The 20,817-nt window shown below is 44.0% G+C and overlaps 1 protein-coding gene across 4 annotated transcripts in view; it reads right to left on the bottom strand.

Annotated features, from left to right (window-relative positions):
• Positions 1 to 20,817, bottom strand: part of LOC109270115 (stimulated by retinoic acid gene 6 protein-like) — a 64,965-nt gene that overhangs the window by 14,774 nt on the left and 29,374 nt on the right. For all 4 annotated transcript variants that reach the window (XM_019454425.2, XM_019454428.2, XM_019454426.2 and 1 more), the window contains 7 exons: positions 19,556 to 19,686; positions 14,758 to 14,878; positions 13,151 to 13,196; positions 9,559 to 9,687; positions 9,150 to 9,220; positions 7,618 to 7,729; positions 2,625 to 2,778 (listed from right to left, as the gene is read on the bottom strand). In XM_019454425.2, the coding sequence (XP_019309970.1) occupies positions 2,625 to 2,778; positions 7,618 to 7,729; positions 9,150 to 9,220; positions 9,559 to 9,687; positions 13,151 to 13,196; positions 14,758 to 14,878; positions 19,556 to 19,686 (764 nt within the window). The remainder of the gene's footprint in view (positions 1 to 2,624; positions 2,779 to 7,617; positions 7,730 to 9,149; positions 9,221 to 9,558; positions 9,688 to 13,150; positions 13,197 to 14,757; positions 14,879 to 19,555; positions 19,687 to 20,817) is intronic.

Here is a 20,817-nt window from a genome sequence, read left to right as displayed (position 1 = left end):
TCAGTCAGTGGAGCGTGAGACTCCTCATCTTGGGGTCATGAGTTCAAGCTTCCCACTGGGTGTAGAGATGACTTAAAAATAAAATCTTTAAAAAAAAAAAAAAAAAACTTGCCCAGAAGAGGGGTGGAAATGTAAACTTAAAAAAGTATGACTTAAAATTAGTATTGCTGAATTTAAAGATTAGAGTATGCTTGCTGAGTGCTGTACTCAGGGACTCATAAGGCAGAGCATAAATCAACATTAAAGGTGAATACAGATGTTTTTTTTTTTGTTTTTTTTTTTTAATTTTTTTTTTTAACGTTTATTTATTTTTGAGACAGAGAGAGACAGAGCATGAATGGGGGAGGGTCAGAGAGAGAGGGAGACACAGAATCCGAAACAGGCTCCAGGCTCTGAGTGGTCAGCACAGAGCCTGACGCGGGGCTCGAACTCACGGACCGTGAGATCATGACCTGAGCTGAAGTCGGACGCTCAACCGACTGAGCCACCCAGGCGCCCCGAATACAGATGTTTAAGGGCAACAATAAACTGTGGTGATAGGGAAGAAGCAGTATCTGCCCCAGTGTTCACATAAAAGGTAACTTTCCAGCTACCCTATGACACAGCAATTACACTACTCGGTATATATCCAAAGGATACAAAAATGCAGATTTGAAGGGGCATATGCACCCCAATGTTTATAGTGGTACTACCAATAATAGCCAAATTATGGAAAGAGCCCAAGTGTCCATAGACTGATGAATGGATTAAGAAGATGTGGTGTGTGTGTGTGTGTATATATATATATGTGTGTGTGTGTGTGTGTATACACACATATATGTATATATGTGTGTATACACACACACACACACACATATATACACATATATACATATATATACACACACACATACGCATATACATACAATGGAATACTACTCAGCAATAAAAAAGAATGAAATCTTGCCATTTGCAACAATGTGCATGGAACTAAAGGGTATTATGCTAAGCGAAATAAGTCAGAGAAAAACAGATATGATTTCACTCATATGTGGTATTTAAGAAACACAACAGATGAACATAGGGGAAGGGAAGGAAAAATAAGATAAAAACAGAGAGGAAGGCAAACCATAAGAGACTCTTAAATAGAACAAACTGAGGGTTGCTGGAGAGTTGGTAGGTGGGGGGATGGATTAAATAGGTAATGGGCATTAAGAAGGGTCCTTTTTGGGATGAGCATTGAGTGTCATATGTAAGAGATGAATCACCGGGTTCTACTGCTGAAGCAAAGACTAGACTGTATGTTAACTAACTTGAATTTTTAAAAAAAGGTAACTTCCCATGTCACATGTATGAAAGAGAATTTTCTTCAAATAATCCACACTAGATCTATTTCTACTAGTTTACGAGTCTTAAGTAAACATATCATTGGCAACACCTATTTCATGGCTTAAGGAGCATTTTGTATTTTATGGCCACTAAAAGTCAGTGCCACAAAGGCTTCTGGAAACCTTAGCACCCCTATCCAAGCCCCATTAAATTTTTTTTTTAACATTTATTCATTTTTTTTGAAAGTGAGAGAGGCAGAGCATAAGTGGGGGAGGGACAGAGAGCGTGGGAGACACAGAATCTGAAGCAGGCTCCGGGATCCGAGCTGTCAGCACAGGGCCCGACACGGGGCTCGAACTCACAGACAATGAGATCATGAGCTGAGCCGAAGTTGGACGCTCAACCAACTGAGCCACCCAGGCGCCCCTCCAAGCCCCATTTTAAAGATAAGAAAACCAAGGTGCAAGAGAGAGGACCCAACTTGTCTGATGACACAGAGTTTACCTGACATCTTATCCAGGGCCTTTCTCAGCAGGCAAGAAGGAAGAACTCTCTTCCCTCTGTGGGCAATGGGCGCAGAATTAGAATGTTTTCAAAGAAAGCTGCTTTTTTAAGGTAAAGTGGCTGCTATGGGCAGATTCACATGTTGAAGCCCTAACCCTCAGTATGATGGTGTTTAGAGATGTGGCTTTTGGGATTATAAGAGACAGGAGAGGGCCTGCTTCCTCTCCCTGCTCTCCAGCATCTGAGGATGCAAAGAGACGGCCATCTGGAAATCAGGAAGCAAGCCTTTATGAGACACCAGATCTTCTGGCACCTTGAACTTCCCAGACCCCTGAACGGGGGAACAAGTGTGTGTTGTTTCTGCTACCCAGTCTACAGTAATTTGGTATAGCAGCCTGAACTAAGCAGAAATTAAATCTGAACAACATAAATACACTTTTCATATAATCCTAAAGAAAAGCCAAGGCTTGCTGTTTTCTTTTTTCCAAAGTGAAAAATATATGATGATTTTAGTTGTTCCCACTGGCACCAGAACAAAATAGGCTATTTAAAATGAGAAAATTCTCAGGGATGTTCAATTCAGCCCCAAAGAGTTTTTAACAAAGTGGCCTGGGTCCTGACCCCACTGGCCTTCTAGTCATCCAAGGAGGCATAGATCTGTTGTAACCCACTTTTCCTCCCAAACCAGTCACCTCATGCAGGTAGTAGCAATACTACAGCAATCATTATTCCAGGTGTGCACCTGCCACCGGTTGTAAGTCTTTTTCTCTGTTTCCCACACTTTCCCAACAAAGGGAGCGGGATGGTTTTACCTTTGCTGACGTTCATCAGCTCTTTCACCTGCAGGATGACAGGGGTCAGGGTCCCCGTCTGGTTCATGGAGGCGATGTAGTTCTCCAGCTCCCCTTCAAACACATCCAGCTCGTCTCTCACATACATGAACATGCAGAACTCAATGACAATGAACTGGTGCAAAGAGCAAACATTTCAAAGTCTCACCTGAGTCCAGCCTACTATGTAAATAACATATGGACCTCTCTTTGGTTTTGAGGTCAAACTCTTTGAAGTTCAAAACGCATATGAAATAGATTCTGACCACTGGCTATACCAAGATGAGTGGGATTGTGACTTCTCTGAAGACATCTTTGGAGCCACCCCAAACTCTTTTCTGCACCCCATAGCATATAAGACTAAGTCCTACAATGGCTCAAGTCAGTCCTCAAACATTAATTACCTCAAAGTGAAATGAATGTCTAACTTTGAATAAGAAGTGACCTTGGGGACAATTCCAGCCATATCTCTCCCCACTCTTCTTCTTGCATCTTGGTGGTAACCACGTTGGAAAAAGTACTGTTTGCTGTATACACGCCACACTTTCTCACTCCCATAATCCTGTCATCATGCCTTTATACCATCTACCACCATGCCAAAGCTTCTACAGTTCCTACTGCCATTTTACTTCATCAACCAAATTTTGTTTGTCTTTGCGCAGCTCAAATGCCACCATCTTCAGGCAGCTTCTCAATCTCGAATAATGCACTAAACTTTCAGAGCACTTTCACCTCATCTTTGTCTCTCTTTACATGGCACATACTTCATACCACATCATATCCCCTTCTCTTAGACCATGGGTCTCTCCCAGGCCAAGACTCTGCTGAATCAGCTCTCTTCTCTCTTCCAGGTCTTAGCATGGTGCTTGCCATACAGTAGATAACCACTAAAGACTAAAGGAACACAATGATTCCAAGTCAATTACTCACATTGCAGAGAACTCCACTTGTCAGTTAAAATCCATTCTCCCCTTCTTTGGGCACAAAGCTGGACTACATTTCCCAGCCTCCCTTGAGGGATGTGGCCATGTGACAAGGTTCTTGCCCATGAAATATGAGTGGAAGGAATGTGTGCTATTCTACAAGGGCACTTTGAAAACCTCCCACATGCATTTCTCCATGCACCTTCCCCTTCTGTTGACTGGATGCAGAGGGTGAAGGTTCTCGGGATAATGAAGCACATGATGGAAGAATCTCAGTTACAGAATAACACATGGACGACTGTTGTCCCCCAAACCTGAACACCTACTCAACATTGTTACATAGGCAAACGTATTTATAGTGTTAAGTTACTAAAATTTAGGGGTTTATGTGGTACTCCAGCATTACCTAACTCATACATTCATTTAAAACTTAATCACAGGAGGGGCGCCTGGGTGGCTCAGTCAGTTAAGTGTCTGACTTCGGCTCAGGTCATCATCTCAAGGTTTGTGGGTTCAAGCTCCACATCAGGCCCTGTGCTCACAGCTCAGAACCTGGAGCCTGCTTCGGATTCTGTGTCTCCTTCTCTCTCTGCCCCTCCCCTGTTCATGCTCTGTCTCTCTCTCTCAAAAATAAACAAACATTAAAAACTTTTTTTAACTTAATCACAGGATTAATTTATATAGGTATCATCCAGAAGACAATATGGTCTTCCACTTCTATCTCTCCATTTTGACTCTCCTTTTGACTCAGACGTTTTACCTCAGATAACTTTGACCACGTGAAATGTTTGGCTCTGTGCTTAATAAAATATGAAAGTCAGAATGATGGCAACATTAAAAAATTTTTTGTTGAGAAAGCAAACTTAAATAACGCACCTATACAAAAAAACATGATGATCACCCAAAGTCCATAGTTTACGTTAGGGTTCGCTTTTGGTGTTGCACATTCTGTGGGTTTGGACAAATGTCTAGTGACATGTATCTACCATATAGTATCATACAAAGTCTTTTCACTGTTCTAAAATCCTCTGTGTTCTGCCTATTCATCCCTCCCTCTCCCCAATCCTTGGCAACCACTGATCTTTTATTGTCTACATAATTTCACCTTTCAAAATGTCACGCAGTTGGAATCATATAACATGTGATCTTTTCAAATAGGAATCTTTCACTTATTAATATGTATCTAAGTTTCTTCCAGGTCTTTTCATGGCTTGGTAGTTCATTTCATTTTAGTGCTGAATTGTAGCCCATTGTCTGGATGTACTAAAGATTATTTATCCATTCACCTACTGAAGGGCTCTTGGTCACTTCTATATTTTGGCAATTATGTATAAAGCTGCTATAAACATCCATGCGCACGTTTTTGTGTGCACATAAGTTTTCAGTGCATGTGGGTAAATACCAAGCAGGGTGACTGCTGGATCATATGGTAAGAGTACCATTTGTATTCCCACCAGCAATGAATGAGAGTTCCTGCCAGTTCACACCCTTGTTGGCATTTGGTATGTCAGCATTCTGAATTTTGGCCATTCTAATATTTTAACGTACAGTAGTTGTTTTGATCATTATTTTAATGTGCATTTTCCTGATGACATATACTACAGAGCATGTTTTCATTTGCTTATTTGCCATTTGTATGTCTTCTCTGTGAGATGCCTATTAAGGTCTTTGGTTCATTTTTAAATCGGATTATTTGTTTTCTCATTGTTGAATTTTAAGAGTTCTTTGTATACTTTGAATAACAGTCTGTTTCAGATGTATCTTTTGGAAATATTTTCTCCTAGTATGTGGCTTGTCTTTTCACTCTCTTGACAGAGTCTTTTGCAGATTAAAACGTTTTAATTTTAATGAAGTCCAGGTTATCAATCTTTCCTTCATGGTTCGTGTCTTTGGTGTCATATCTAAAAAAATCTTCACCACTGAACTATAGAAAACCAACTAGTGGTTATCAGAGGGGAAGTGGGTAGAGGGATGGGTGAAACAGATGAAGGAGATTAAGAGTACACTTTTCATGGTGAGCACTGAGTAATGTATAGAATTGTTCCATCACTATACTGTATACTTGAAATAATATAACACTATGTTGCCCACACTGAAATTAAAATAAATATATATACATACCTACACGCAAACATACATTCATGCATAAATTCACTACCACTCTCAAATAATTGGTAATGCCAAATAATAACAATAACTAATTTAATTAAAAAAATAAAAAGTCATCACCAAACCCAAGTTAATCTAAATTTTCTCTGATCACTTTCTAGGAATTTCATAGTTTTGCATTTGACATTTAGGTCTGTGATTCATTTTAAGTTAATATTTAGGAAGGTCTGTGTCTAGACTCATTTTTTTTTTTTGCATGTGGATGTCCAGTTGTTCCAGCACCATTTGTTAAAAAGAAAATATTTGCTCCATTGTATTGCCTTTACCCCTCTGTCAAAGATAAGCTGACTCTATTTATGTTGGTCTATTTCTTAGCTCTCTATCCTGTCCATTGATTCACTTGTCTATATTGGCAACATCACACCATCATGATTAGGGTAGCTTTGTAGTAAGTTGAAATCGAGTAGTGTCAGTCCTCCAACTTTCTTCTTTTCCTTTAATATATTGTTGGCTATTATGAGTCTTTTGCTCTCCCTATAAACTCTAGAACCAGTTTGTCAGTATCCACAAAATAACCCCCTAGTTTTGATTGAGATTGCACTGAATTCCAATATAGATCAATCCCAATATATGTAGATCAAGTTGGGAAGTACTGATATCTTGACAATACTGAATCTTTCCATCCACACATATGGAATATCTCTCCACGTATTTAGTTCTTCTTTGATTTCTTTTAACACAGGTTTGTAGTTTTCCTCATATAGATCTTTGTGCATATTTTATTAGATTTACATTTAAGTATTCCTTTTGGGGGGTTGCTATTGTAAATGATAGTTTCTTTAATTTCAAATTCCTCTTGTTCAATGCTGATACATAGAAAAGCAATTGACTTTTGTAGGTTAACCTTGTACCTTGCAACCTTGCTATAACTGCTTATTAGTTCCAGGAGTTGGGTTATTTTCAAGATTTTATTTTTAAGTAATCTCTGCACCCAACATGGGGCTCGAACTTAAAACTTTGAGATTAAGAGTCACACGCGCTATCAACTGAACCAGCCAGATGCCCCTTCAGGAGTTTTCTGCTGATTCTTTTGGATTTTCTACATACGCAATCATGTCATCTGTGAACAAAGACATTTTTACTTCTTCTTTCCCTATCAGTATACCTTTTATTTGCTTTTCTTGTCTTATTACCTAGCTAGGATTTCCTAAGTAAATGCTGAGTGATGAGGGGAAACAGTCTTGCCTTTTTCCTGAGTTTAGTAGGAAAGTTTCTAATTTCTCAACATAAAGTATGATGATAGCTGTAGATTTTTTTGTTCATATTTTTTATCAGATTGAGAAAGTTCCCCTGTATGCCTAGGTTACTGAAAAAAATTATCATGAACTGGTGTTGAATTTTGTTAAATGTTTTTCCTGCATCTCTTGATAGGATCATGGGATTTTTCTTCTTTCGGTTGTTGATGTGACTGATTACGTTAATTGCTTTTTTAATATTGTACCAGGTTTGCATACCTGAGATAAATCCAACTCAGTTGTGGTGTATAATTCTTTTTATACATGCTGGATTTGATTTGCTCCATTCCATTGTAATTCTTTAGATCCACCTGTCTCCAATTTCAGGGACAATGGTTTGTGCCATGACTTCTCTTATGGATCTAAGAACTGTTGAGTTTCAGTTCAGATTTTTACTTGTTAGGATGGACTGGCATCTTGCAAGCTCTTTACATGGAACTGACAACCGGAAGTCTCCATAAATAATTCAATTATATTTATTAGTCATTCACCATGTGGGTAAAAGTGTCCTTGGAGTAAAAATGGTGGTCAAAAAAATGTACTTCTTTTATTTACAGACTCAATTTTGACCCAGCTTTTAAAGAATAAGCCCTGCCCTAACCCCATCCCACTTATAAAATAGGAAAGGGTTTGCTTGGCTCTACTTACAAGGTACAGGCATATGAAAGCCAACACAGTGGTTCCAATCATTCTGCTTGGGAACTGAAAGCAGGGGTCCCACTCATACACCCTGGTTTGGAACCAGGACTTTTTAGTCTCCCTGTGAATGAATAAATAACAGAAAAGAGAGGCTGTGGTTGGTAAACAAATGCCCGATTCTTCTGAAAATAACCTCTGCTTCATCTTAGAATTTAGTGAAGAAAAAGAACATCCTGGTAGATTCCAGTTTTCATTCTCCCCTTATTCTTAAGAACAGAGACTCAGTTTTATTCAGTACAGCAATTCACCAAACTAAAGGGCTATGGTTCCTGATCTCTCTTACAGCTAGAGTGACTAAGATTAAGCACAGGCCAATCAGATGTCACCAGATGTGGCAGTTTGGGGGAGGGTGCTGAGGTATAATTCACACAGCTGGGAGGGACCCCATTGCCCTCTTTCTTTTCTCCTGCCTGCTGTCTGAAACACAGACATGGTGGCTGATCCAAGCTGGAGCCCACCCCAGCATCCGTCTTGGACCACGGACAGCCTTCATAATGACAGTTACTAAGAGCTGGAGCAGAAAGACAGATGACCAGTAAGTTCCCGTGGTGGGCAGTTCAGGGTCAGTATGAACTACCTGCCTCCAGAATTCTTTTATATGAGAAAGAAATAAATCTCCCTCTTGTGTGTCCCACTGTTATTTTGCATTTTCTGCTACATGTAACTCAACGTACTTCTAACCAAAGTACTAGCTTTGCCACTGTATGACCCTGGATTAGACGCATCCCACTTGTGGGGCTTATCCCCTTGTACACAGTGGCAGTGGCAGGGATAGGGTTGATCACTGCTTTTGCTTGGCCATGAGCTATGTCCCCTGGTATTGGTAACAGCCCCTGCACTGTTTCTCTGGGAACCTGCTCCCTCCCCTCAGTCCTACCGCTTAAGTGAGGCTGAACAACTTCCTAGTTCCAAAGATGAACATATGACAGGCTTAACGATCCATTTACTCTAATCACCTAGCCACAGTAATTGGTTCTGGGAATGCATGTGGTCTGATGCGACTCCCTGAAACCCACTCATAGGACTTTGGTTTGAATTACTAGAAAGGAAAGTTTCTCTTTCCTGTGATCTTAAACCAGGAGGGTACAAGCTTAGAGATTCTGAGGGCCACCATGGGGAGGAAGCCCACCTAACTACAATGCTAACACAGATCAAAGCAGAGCTAAGAGAAAATGAGGAAACCAGCCCTGGTTCTGATATCAGTGAAGCCACTGGATCCGTCTGCATCGGAACCGTCCACTTCTAGAGTTTTTAATTATGAAAGGCCACACGTTTGCTTTTTCTCTTTAATCTAGTTTGAGCTGAGTTTCTGTCATCAGCAAACAAGAGTCCTGACTAATGTGCCCATCCAGTCATCTCAGGGTCTCCCGCACTGTCAGGGCTCATCAACACTGGCACAAATACCTGGGTGGGGGGGGGGGGGGAGGGAGGAAGGAGGGAGGGGGCTGGGGAGGGGGGGAATGAAGCACAGGGGGGCTTACTGCAGGGGGGCCTTCCTCAGGAGCCGCTTGACATGCTCCGCCTGGTGAACTTCCAGGAAAGGCTTTTCTTCCTGTGAGAAAACAGAGAGGTGTATGCTGGGGCTCACAGATCCTTGTTAGGGTTTCGGTCCCTTTGACGGGTTATCGTCACAGAGGGCAGGAATCTGGGTAAAGCTGCTCTTTTAGATTGAGCACAGTGGTTAAGAGAGAGCCTCGACAGCCAAACTCTCTGGCTCCAGGTCTGGTTCCGCTCCAGACTGGCGACATGACCTCAGGCGACACAACTCACCTTTCTCGGTCCACGTCTCTTCATGCAGAATGGGAGAAGTAAAAATAGCGCCTGCCTCACACGGCTGCTGTGAAGACTAGACCTGCCAGTGCACATACGGTGCTCATACTCAGTACTCACCATCTGCAGCTCCCAGCCCAGGTGGACTCTCAGCGACTTGACAAACATGTGAAGGAAGCGGCCCAGCAGGAAGGCCAGGCACAGCAGTGATGGCCAGTAGAACATGACGGTCTCGTACTTCCCCAAAAACTGCAACAGAAGCAGAGCATGGAGCCCGGGCTCTAGGCAGGGCAGGGCCAGGCTGCCCGGGAAGCTGTGGACAGGAATCTGCCTGCCGGGCCCACTCTCACCAAGCCCGCCTTCCCAGGGCTTGGCGGTCAATGATCGATGTTCTGCTCCCCCAGCCCCACACCCCCGCCTGAGCAGTGGGCCTAGAGTCCAGCAGCCCTGGATGTGAATCCCAGTGCCCCCATTTTTAAAAAATTTATTTATTGTTTAATTTACATCCAAGTTAGCATATGGTGCAAGAATGATTTCAGGAGTAGATTCCTTAATGCCCCTTACCCATTTAGACGATCACCCTGCCCACAACCCCTCTAGCAACCCATTTTGTTTTATAAGAAGGGCTTTCACAGCTTTTTCTGATTAGTTATTAAATGATGCTTTTGGAAAATATATACGACACAGAGAAGGAGAGAAAGAGGGGTGAGGAGGGGAGACAGAGCAGAGGGTTGGAGATGAGAGAGAGGGAGAGACATGTGGACAGAAGGAGAAACAGAGAGGAAGGAAAGAAGGAAGGAAGGAAGGAAGGAAGGGAGGGAGGAAAGAAGGGAGGAAGGGAGGGAGGGAGGAAAGAAGGGAGGAAGGAAGGAAGGGAGGGAGGAAAGACGGGAGGAAGGAAGGGAGGGAGGAAGGGAGGGAAGAAGGAAGGAAGGAAGGAAGGAAGGAAGGAAGGAAGGAAGGAAGGAAAGAGGGGAGGAAGGAAGGGAGGGAGGAAGGGAGGGAGGAAAGAAGGGAGGAAGGAAGGAAGGAAGGGAGGAAGGAAGGAAGGAAGGAAGGGAGGGAGGAAAGAAGGGAGGAAGGAAGAAAGGAAGGGAGGGAGGGAGGGAGGGAGGAAAGAAGGGAGGAAGCAAGGAAGGAAGGAAGGGAGGGAGGAAGGGAGGGAGGGAGGGAGGGAGGGAGGGAGGGAGGAAGGGAGGAAGGAAGGGAAGGAGGAAAGAAGAGAGAAAGGAAGGGAGGGAGGGAGGAAAGAAGGGAGGAAGGGAGGGAGGGAGGAAGGGAGGGAGGGAGGAAGGGAGGGAGGGAGGAAAGAAGGGAGGAAGGAAGGAAGGAAGGAAGGGAGGAAAGAAGGGAGGAAGGAAAGAAGGAAGGGAGGGAGGGAGGGAGGAAAGAAGGGAGGAAGGAAGGAAGGAAGGGAGGGAGGGAGGAAGGGAGGAAGGAAAGAAGGAAGGGAGGGAGGGAGGGAGGGAGGGAGGAAGGAAGGGAGGGAGGGAGGGAGGAAAGAAGGGAGGAAGGAAGGGAGGGAGGAAGGGAGGGAGGAAGGGAGGAAAGAAGGGGGAAGGGGGTCCCATAACTGCCATCATGTTGGCAGCAACACAAGTCCCTGGGAATACGGGTCTCTCAAAATGGTGCTCATAGTTTTTCTACGATTTTAGTTCCATTTTAATGAAAAAAAAAAAAGTGGGTTTTTTCACTGTTTTAAGACAAACAATATTGTAACTTATTTTTCACAATTTACTAGTTGGTTTCATGTTTTTTATGTTTCCAGAGTACTCGCCCCCATGGGGAGTAGGGTTTTGATGTTGTGATGTTTGAGTGTGGGACACAGACATGCTGAGATGTGGGGGCTCATATCTCCCCTTCATCTTCCTCTCCAATATATGTTCACCACTTAAACATCAGATATCACCACTGCCAATATTCCAGTGTCTTTCCTCTGTATCTACCCTTAATCTCTATCTGTTATAAATTGATATTATACCAAATACATAGGTCTGTCTAGATCATAATCATCTCCCCATGTGGTTATGAATTATTCGCAAACATCACTTTTAATGCTGTATAACAGTACACTATTTAGATGAATCAACTTTAGAGTCTCTCCTAATATTAGGACATTTTAGCCTGTTCAACATCTCATTTTTATATCTAATGTTTCCATGAACATTCTTCATTTGAGAACATGAAGTGAAATCTTTATTATTACCTTAGTCTGGGTTCCAGTTCCATGATTTTTAACTAGTAAGTCCCGTTAGCCCCTGAGTCTCACTTTCTTACCAGTGAACTGTGGAGGTACTAACACCTTTCAAAGTGCCTTGAATCACCTTGAACTATGCAGTAGTTAATTTGGGGGACTGAGCCTAGAACACCCAGCACACTGTGGTTCTTAACATTAGTGATTCTGAGCACAGAAGTGAGGCCCTGCCCTCTCTTTCAATTAACCATGAATGTTCTGAAGTTCAAAAGAACCCCAGGAAGACTGGAAGCTCTCCAAGACACCAAAGAAAATGCCTATGATCTGGAATTTCAGGCACTGTGAGCAGAGTGAAGGAGGGCATCTTTTTGGGTAGAGGTATGCCAGAATGTTCTTAATCCCAGCCCAGAGATGCAGAGAGAAGTCCCAGCCCCCAAGTTCATTTTCCAGTCCAGCTCCCCCACTCTCCATCACGCCCTGTAATCCTCCAAGGTTACTCAAGTCTGGGAGAGGTTTTGGCAAGGCTCCTGGCCCAGGTGACCTCCTGATGCTCCCCCTACCTGCCCAGTAACCCTTATAGATGCAGTGTGACTCAGTCTTTCATCTTTTTCCTTTTTATGGTGTACAAGGTTAAACGGATGAAATAGTTTCCCCCAATTCTGAGGACAATGCATGATAAAGCTGGAATGTTCATCCAGTCTGAGACTTCCATTTCATAGACAGAGAAACTTAAGCTACATGAAGGAGTGGAAAGAAATGAGCTTTGGAGCGTGTCTGGGTGCCTCAGTTGGTTAAGCGTCCAACTTCAGTTAGGTCACGATCTCATGGTTTGTGAGTTCGAGCCCCGTGTCAGGCTCTGTGCTGACAGCTGGCAGCCTGGAACCTGCTTCAGATTCTGTGTCTCCCTCTCTCTATGCCCCTCATTAAACATTAAAGAAAACATTAAAGAAAATTAGGGTTGCCTGCATGGCTCAGTCAGCTAGACATGTGACTCTTGATTTCAGCTCAGGTCATGATCTCGCAGTTCGTGAGTTCAAGCCCGACATAGCACTCTGCACTGACAGTGTGGAGCCTGCTTGGGATTCTCTCTCTGCCCCTCCCTCCCTCTCTCTCTCTCTCAAAATAAATGAACAAACTTAAAAAAATTAAAAAAAAAAAAAGAAATGAACTTTGTAGTCAACCAGACCTGGTGTCAACTCTCAAATCTGTTATTTCTTAAGAGTTACTTAATAAACTTGGGCCTCAGTTTCCTCACCTGTAGAATAGGTCTGCTGAGAGGTTCCCTACCTCGAGGGGCTGCTGTGAACATCAACTGAGAGAACATCTGTCTGTGAATGAGCATCCTGATGAACATAAGATGCTATACAAATGGAAGCATCATGAATGGCTCCAGCTCTCCTTTCGGTCACATGAAGGAGCTGAGGCCCAGAGAGTGGCAGAGGCTTGTCCAATGTCACGCAGCAAACTGGTCGTGGTGATAGGACTGAATGTTCTAAACATAGTTCAGCAGGGACTCACCTGCCCATGGGGACACTGTATGATGTAAAGGATGGTGACAGCAAACCTGTAGGACAAAAACAAGGCTTGGAGCACTGTAGTCCCTCCCAGCCCCTGGGAAGAAGCCCAGATCCCATCAGCCTGCAGCTACTTCCTCTTTCCTTACTCCTTGGGAGGGCTGGTTGCCAGGCCTCTGTGTACACCCCACCCAGACTGAGCACCCTATTTGTGCCAAAGTGCATGCACCAAATACACTTAACATGTCCTTGTATAGGACATAATGCTGGAATCCATGCAGCAGAGCACAAAGACCCTGAGTGATCTCCTCCTCCCTGCCCTCACCGGACCCCAGAGAGGGAAAGGAATTTGTCATGAGTCACACCCAGAGCAAGGACCAAGGCTCAGGTCTCCTGACTGGTGTTGACGCTCCTTCTGGTGGGACTGGCCTTGTCTGGAAACACTGCCCTGAGGAATGAGCCTCAAGGCTTTAGTCCCGTGAAACACACACTCCTGGCCATAGTCAAGCTTGATTCATCTCCCAAGATGCACACGCTGCTGAGTGATTCCCACCACCCATTCCTCCCCAGGTCAAAGGTTTGTCAGAGGCCAGAAGATGGTATTACCCCAGGTCTAACCCCGGATACCCTCTCTTTTAATTTTATAAAGCAAGCTGTTTACAAACTTAGGAATGGTACCCATGGTGTGTCAGGTGCTGGTGAGCCCCCCTCCAGTGGCCCACACACTGGGCCTGAGGACCCCTGCCTCACACAAAGTGCTGCAGCAGGAGAGCCAGCTCAGTAAGGGGGACAGGGGCTAGAAAGCAGAGTGCTCGTGGGAGGGCTCAGTCAGCAAGGATTCCTGGGACCGGCTCCATGCTGGATCTGGGGTCAGTGCTGAGAGCACAGAAATCAACAGGAGGGTCAAAAAGTTCTCCATCTGTGGGGTTGGTGATCCATGAAGGATGAGCATGGATCTATCAATGGACCAAGTCAGGGAAGATAACCCACAGGGGAGAATAACAACATATAGACAAAGAGGCCAGAATGCATGATCCACAAGAGTCCATCTTGTTCTCCAGTGTACTCCCTGGCCCATAGCAGGGATATAACAGCATGTTTGCTGAGTGAATAAGCAGGTGGATGAAGGAACGCAGGAGTCTGGTGTGACTGGAGGTGTGTGCTAGAGACTGTTAGGGATGGACACACAGGGGAGGCCAGACTACAGTGGCCCCAAATGCCAAGTTAAGGCACATGGATTTTCTCCTGGGCTCCCAGGGGAGACATGACAGCACAGAGAAGAAGCGTCCAAATGGGTCTCCTACATTCCCCAGTGGGACCATTGGCAGTTGACAGAAAAGAAGTTTTCTACATCCCCGACTTCTGGAATATTCTAACCGCGAGTGGCCTGTGAAGCAGAAAGAATGCCTGACCTCCTGCAGCCTTACATGCAGTCCCAGGGAGAGGCCACTGTGGGATCTGGGACCAGTCACTCCACCTGCCCATCCTGGGCCTCAGTTCTGGGCAAAGTTGCCCTCCAAGGGGAGCTCTCGGGTCACCTCCAGCCCTTTGTCCAGAGTGCAGCCACGGCAAAGGAGTCACAGGAGGGCAGACACGCAGCGTCCGTCTTACCAGATCAGAGAGTAGCTGAAGCCAAGGATGGAGCTGACCAGCCGGAACTCCGACGAGAGGCAGGCAAAGAAGGGGAAGTGAGACAGGCCGACTTCCATGCCTCCAATCAGAAGCACAAAGGCTGGGGGAGACAGGGCCAGAGATCCTGTGAGCTCTCTTCTCACAGGCTCAGGGGTGTTGCAACAAAGATACAGGGCTTTACGCCCACTTCCTGTCACAGGTCTCAGGTCCCAAGGAGGTGAGTGGACAAGCCCCAGCTCGGTAAAGAGGAATGGATGAATGTCTTTCATTCTTGCAACAGACCCTTCCTGGGACCTGTTCCACGCCAGGCCCTGGCTAACTATTGAGATGAAGAAGATTTGGTCCCTGCCCTTGGCTAGCTCACACTGTGATGTGCAGAGACAGGCCCCATAAGTGGACAAACAGCCATCACTGAGACTAAGGCCACCATAGCAACATGAAGAGTGGTGATGTGTGTGTGTGTGTGTGTGTGTGTGTGTGTGTGTGTGTGTGTACAAAACTTATAACTATCACATACTCTCTAAACAAGGCAGTGATAAGATTCATTCTGCCACTGACTAGCTCTCAGAGGATCTAATAAGATCCAGGAAAACCTACTCATGCAAGAGGATCTTTACAAAGTGCCTGCTTTGAGCTGGGTCTGGGGCCAGGCACTAAGGCTGCAGTTGGAATGAAGAAGTCTCTTGCTTCCTGAGGTGTTTACAGTCCAGTAGAGAAGACAGGGAGGAAGGTGAGTGATGTGTTAACAGAGGCATATTCAATCTGCTGTGGGGACAAGGAGAGGAAGCCACTGACTTCACCTGGGGTCTGGGTCGGGGAAGGGAAGTGGTGACATACAACAAGGCCAGAAAGTATAAGCAGGAGTTTGTAAGATGGAGAGAAGAAGGGAAGGGAGGGCATTCCTCACACAGAGGATGGGAAATGGCTGGTTGGGGCTGGTGAGTATTTATGTGACCGTGAGGGGTGGGAGGCTGGCAGGGAAGGACGACATAGAAGGAATACTTTCTGTGAGGATGGAAGCCATGACAGTATCATTTTGTAATCTGCCAGAAGCGCCTCTGCCCTAGAAGCAGACAGAGCAACTAGAATGGCACAACCCACACCTGCAGACAGCATCTACAACAAAGTCAGGTCTCGAGACCATTTGTATCAACACCTGAAGTGGGAGGAAGCGGAGGAAGGCCCAAGAACAGAAGAACCCCAAACTGCCAGGAGATACAAGAGACCAAAGCTGCAATACCCGGATCGAGCCCCCCGTGGAGGCAGACAAGAAGACTCCAAGATGACAAGGACAGGAACACTAGGAGCTGGGAAACAGGGGGTCCAGACAAGAAGCAGAGGCAAGAGGCAGACTCGGAAAGTATGAGGATGTTAGGATGATACATCTATATAATCACCTCGTGGAAACAAAAGAGAGGAATCTAGAGCCACGAACCAAGAAATGATATTCTGACCCAGCCAGATGCTCAATAGCATTAGTCTTTAGGGAAATGCAAATCAAGATAGTAATTAGATACTACTTCACCTGCACTAAGATGGCTATAACTGTTTTCAAAATAGAAAATAGTGTGTGAGGATGTGCAGAAATTAGAACCCTCACACACTGCAGATCAGGGTCCAGAACAGAGTCCAGAAACAGACCCGTACTTATGGAGCCAATCGACGCTGACAAGGGTCCAAAGGCAATTTTGTGGGCAAAGGACAAGTTTCTGAAATAAGCAGTGCTGGAAAAAATGGAAAACCAAAGGCAAAAACAAAAACAAAAAAAAAAAAACAAAAAAAAAAACTTCAATCTATACCTCACACTATATGCAAAAAATTAACTCAAAATGTATTACAGACCTAAAAGCAAAATATCGTAAGACTATAAAATTCCTAGAAAAAACATAGGAGAAAATCTAAGTGATCTTGTATTAGGCAAAGATTTCTTCTATGACACCATAAGCATGAGCCATAAAATAAAATGAATAAATTAGATTTCATCAAAATTTTAAGGCAACTTTTCAAAAGAAATTGTTGGTAGAATGAAAAAACAAGCTACACACTAGAAGCAAATGCAATTCTCATGTCCGATAAAGGACTCGTGTACAGATTAAAGAACTATCAAAACTCAGAAGAAAATAAAAAACCTAATTTTTATAAATAAGGAAAGTGATTTGGACATGTCACCAAAGAGCTATAGGGATAGCAAAAAGCACATCAAAATATGATCAGCATTACCAGTCATGAAAATGCAAATTAAAACCACGATAAATCACTACATACCTCTTAAAATGGCTAAGATTAAAAAGACTTTGTCTACTCATTTGGTATTTAGATTCTACATATGGGTGAAATGATATGGTGTTTGTTTTCCTCTGACCTATTTCGCTTAGAATAAATACCCTCTAGATCCATCCATGTTGTTGCAAATGGCAAGATTTCATTCTTTTTATGGCTGGGTAATATTCCATTGTGTGTGTGTGTGTGTGTGTGTGTGTGTGTGTGTGTGTGTGTATAACATCTTTATCCATTCCTCTATCAATGGACACTTAGGTTGCTTATATTTTTGGCTACTGTAAATAATATTGCAATAAACATAGAGTGCTTACATTTTTTCAAATTAGTGTTTAGATTTTTTGTTTTATTTTAGAGAGAGAAAGTGTGAGCAGGGAAGAGGTTCTGAGGGGGGTGAGAGAGAATCTCAAGCAGGCTCCATGCTCCGTGCAGAGCCTGATGGCAGGGCTTGATATCACAACTCTGGGATCACAACCTGAGCCAAAATCAAGAGTCAGATGCTCAACTCACCAACCCAGGCGCCCCAATATTTTCATTTTCTTTGGGTAAATACCTAGTAATGGGATTACTGGGTCATATGGTAGTTCTATTTTTAATTTTTTAGGAACCTCTATACCGTTTTCCACAGTAGCTATACCAGTTTGCATTCCTATCAACAGTGAATGAGAGTCCTTTTTTCTCTACATCCTCACCAACATGTATTATTTCTTCAACAAACAGCATCAGACCTATATTTACAGAGAACAAACTGATGGCTGCCAGAGGGGGGTGGGGTGGAGGGATGGACAAAATGGGTAAAAGGGACTTCCAGGCTGTCAGTATGGGAATGAATAAGTCATAGGAACAAAAAGGCACAGCATAGGGAATATAGTCAGTGATATTATAATAGTGTTGTACAGTGACAAATTACACCTCCACATTTGCGGTGAGCAGAGCATAACAGAGAGATGTTGAATCACTGTCTTGAACACCTCAAGCTAATTTAACATTGCATGTTAACTCTACTCAAATTAAAAAAAATGTTAGAGAGACTGACAACAACAAAAATGTAAGTAAAAAATAAAAAGACTGACCACATGTTGCTAAGGAGAGAGAAAAACGGGAAGTCTCACATAAGTGATGGTGGTAATCTAAAATGGAACCATTACTTTGGAAAACAGTTTGACAATTTCTTTAAAAAGTATGATCTAGGGGGCGCCTGGGTGGCTTAGTCGGTTAAGCGTCCAACTTCCACTCAGGTCGTGATCTCACAGTTCTGAGTTTGAGCCCCGCATCGGGCTCTGTGCTGACAGCTCAGAGCCTGGAGCCTGCTTTGGGTTCTGTGTCTCCCTCTCTCTCTGCCCTTCCCCCGCTCGTGGTCTGTCTCTGTCTCTCTCTCAAAATATAAATAAACATTAAAAAAAATTTTTTTAAGTATGATCTACTACATGATGTGTACGATCCAGCCATTCCACTCATAGGCACTTACCCAGGAAAAATGGAAGCACAGCTACACACAAAGATTTGTACACAAATGTTCATAGCAGCTTTATTTGCAGTAGCCAAAATCTGCAAATAAATCAAATGTCCATCAAGAGATGAATGCTACACAAATTCTGATTTCTCCATATAGTGGAGTGCCACACAGAAGCAAAAAAGAATGAATTTCTGGCACACGTTAAATATGTATGAATCTCAAAATAACTACGCTGTGTGAAAGAAGGTCACACCCGTACACACACACACACACACACACACACACACGTACATTCTGTATGATCCCATTTATATAAAATTCTGGAAAAAGATCAGTGATGAGGGTAGTGAGGGTAGTGGGAAGGAAAGATTACGAAAGGGGACAAGGAGACTTAAGGGGCTCCTTATCTTGATTGTGGTAATGATTTCATGGATATAAACATTTGTCAAAATTTATCAAATTGTATACATTAAAGAGGTATGTGGTGGTATATCATTTCAGTTTTAATTTGCATTTCCCTAAAGACTAATGAGGCATTGGTAGGTATTTGATCATATAGCTCTGGAGGCCCTGAGAGAGAGCCGGGCTGGACAGAGAGGTTTGGAGTCATTGTATTAGGATGGCTGAATCTGTAAATTAGAGTTGATCCTTCAGGGAGAACATGAGTCATGGGGAATGACGAGACCTCAGGCCAAGGGACAAAGAAGTAAGCATTGTTCTGCGAGGAGGAATCCTAGGGCTTGTTGATATCAAGAAGGCAGCAATGGCTAAGACTTAGAAGAGATTTTTGGGGTAGGTGATGGTGAACCTACTTTCTGAGCCTTTGTTCTCAGTCTAAAGGAGCTCTGAATCTCACTGGGGGAAAGCCCCATAAATAAGCTTTGAGACCTGGTGGGCTAGGCATTTTCCTGGGGCAAGTAACAGGTGGGGAACACTGACTGCTCACAAAGTTTATTTCCTGATCCCAGGGAACCCCGGCCAGGCAGTCTCTGAGAGCAAGACTTGCCATGACAAAATTCCCAGCAGGTATGAGGCAGCCCTTACCTTGTGCCCACTGAGGGATATGTAAGGGCTGGTACCCTTCTGAGAACAAGAACATGACTTTATTGGCTGTGGCCCCAAAGGCGATTCCATAAGACCATCGGTTACTAAAGGTGCCCACAAAGTCCAGAGGTCTGTGAACAAGAGAAACAGCTTGTGAGGCCAGAGAGTGGCTCATTCCCACCAATAGCCTCCAAAATAGCAACCCCACCCTGAGGCGGGATTATCGGGTAGCAAATTGTTCATTTCAGCTGACATTGTCTGAGGCCCTCGGTGCCAACAAGAGAAACAGCTTGTGAGGCCAGAGAGTGGCTCATTCCCACCAATAGCCTCCAAAATAGCAACCCCACCCTGAGGCGGGATTATCGGGTAGCAAATTGTTCATTTCAGCTGACATTGTCTGAGGCCCTCAATGCCTCGGCAGGCATGGATTCAGGGTACTGAGGTGAGGAAGACAAAAAATCTTTGCCCTTGAGGAGACTTAGGGGAAAGGGTGTGGGGAGGGGGACACAAGCAAGGACACCAATAGCCATGACAACAAAAAAAATGGGATGGGTTTCATTTATGAGACACACAAGCAGTATGTCTCGAGAGATCAAAATGAGGAGTATGTCCTAGATAGGCTTGGGGAGCCTGCCCCATACTCGGCCCCTGTGAGAGTTCCAATATCCCTGGGAAGGTCTGGGACTCATTGGCTGTGCTGGTTCCATGCAAGTGTCCCTTCCTGGCCACAGCTGATTGGACCAGGGGTGACCACCTGACTTTGGATGGGCCAATCAGACGCCCGGTCTCGTATAAGGGTTTCACACCCTGAGGACATGAGCCAGTTAGCTGTTAAAATTCTGTTCTGGAAAATCATGGCAAGTTGGAATCAGAGTCAGAGCTAGAGGCAAGTGGAGATTTTAGGGAAGCAGAAATCCTAAGTCATATTATAAAGTCAGACAGCAGAGAGGACAAGAGTAAAGTGGTGCTGAGGGGCTCCTCTGACACAAGGAGGCACAAATAAAATCAGTCTCCCAGAGATGCCCATCTCAAAGTTCCAGTTACCATGAGGCCGGCCTTGCCAGTTTCTGTGAAATCTCTGTAACTTTACAAAAATCCTTTCTTTTCCTTTTACATAAACAAACTTTACAGGATAGCTGTTTCTTCTTCTGACCAAAATACTTTGTCTACATCAAAGTAAGCAATCACATTTGGAAAGAAGAGAATACTTTCCCATTGAAATGCCATCTGATGTGGCTTTGATGAAAACTCAGGATGGCACT

This window comes from Panthera pardus, unplaced genomic scaffold (genome assembly GCF_024362965.1).
Source record: "Panthera pardus isolate Hobbes unplaced genomic scaffold, ASM2436296v1 HiC_scaffold_20, whole genome shotgun sequence".
Lineage (NCBI taxonomy): Eukaryota > Metazoa > Chordata > Mammalia > Carnivora > Felidae > Panthera > Panthera pardus.
Note: the sequence above shows the minus strand (reverse complement) of the source record. Positions and strands in the feature narration are given on the sequence as shown.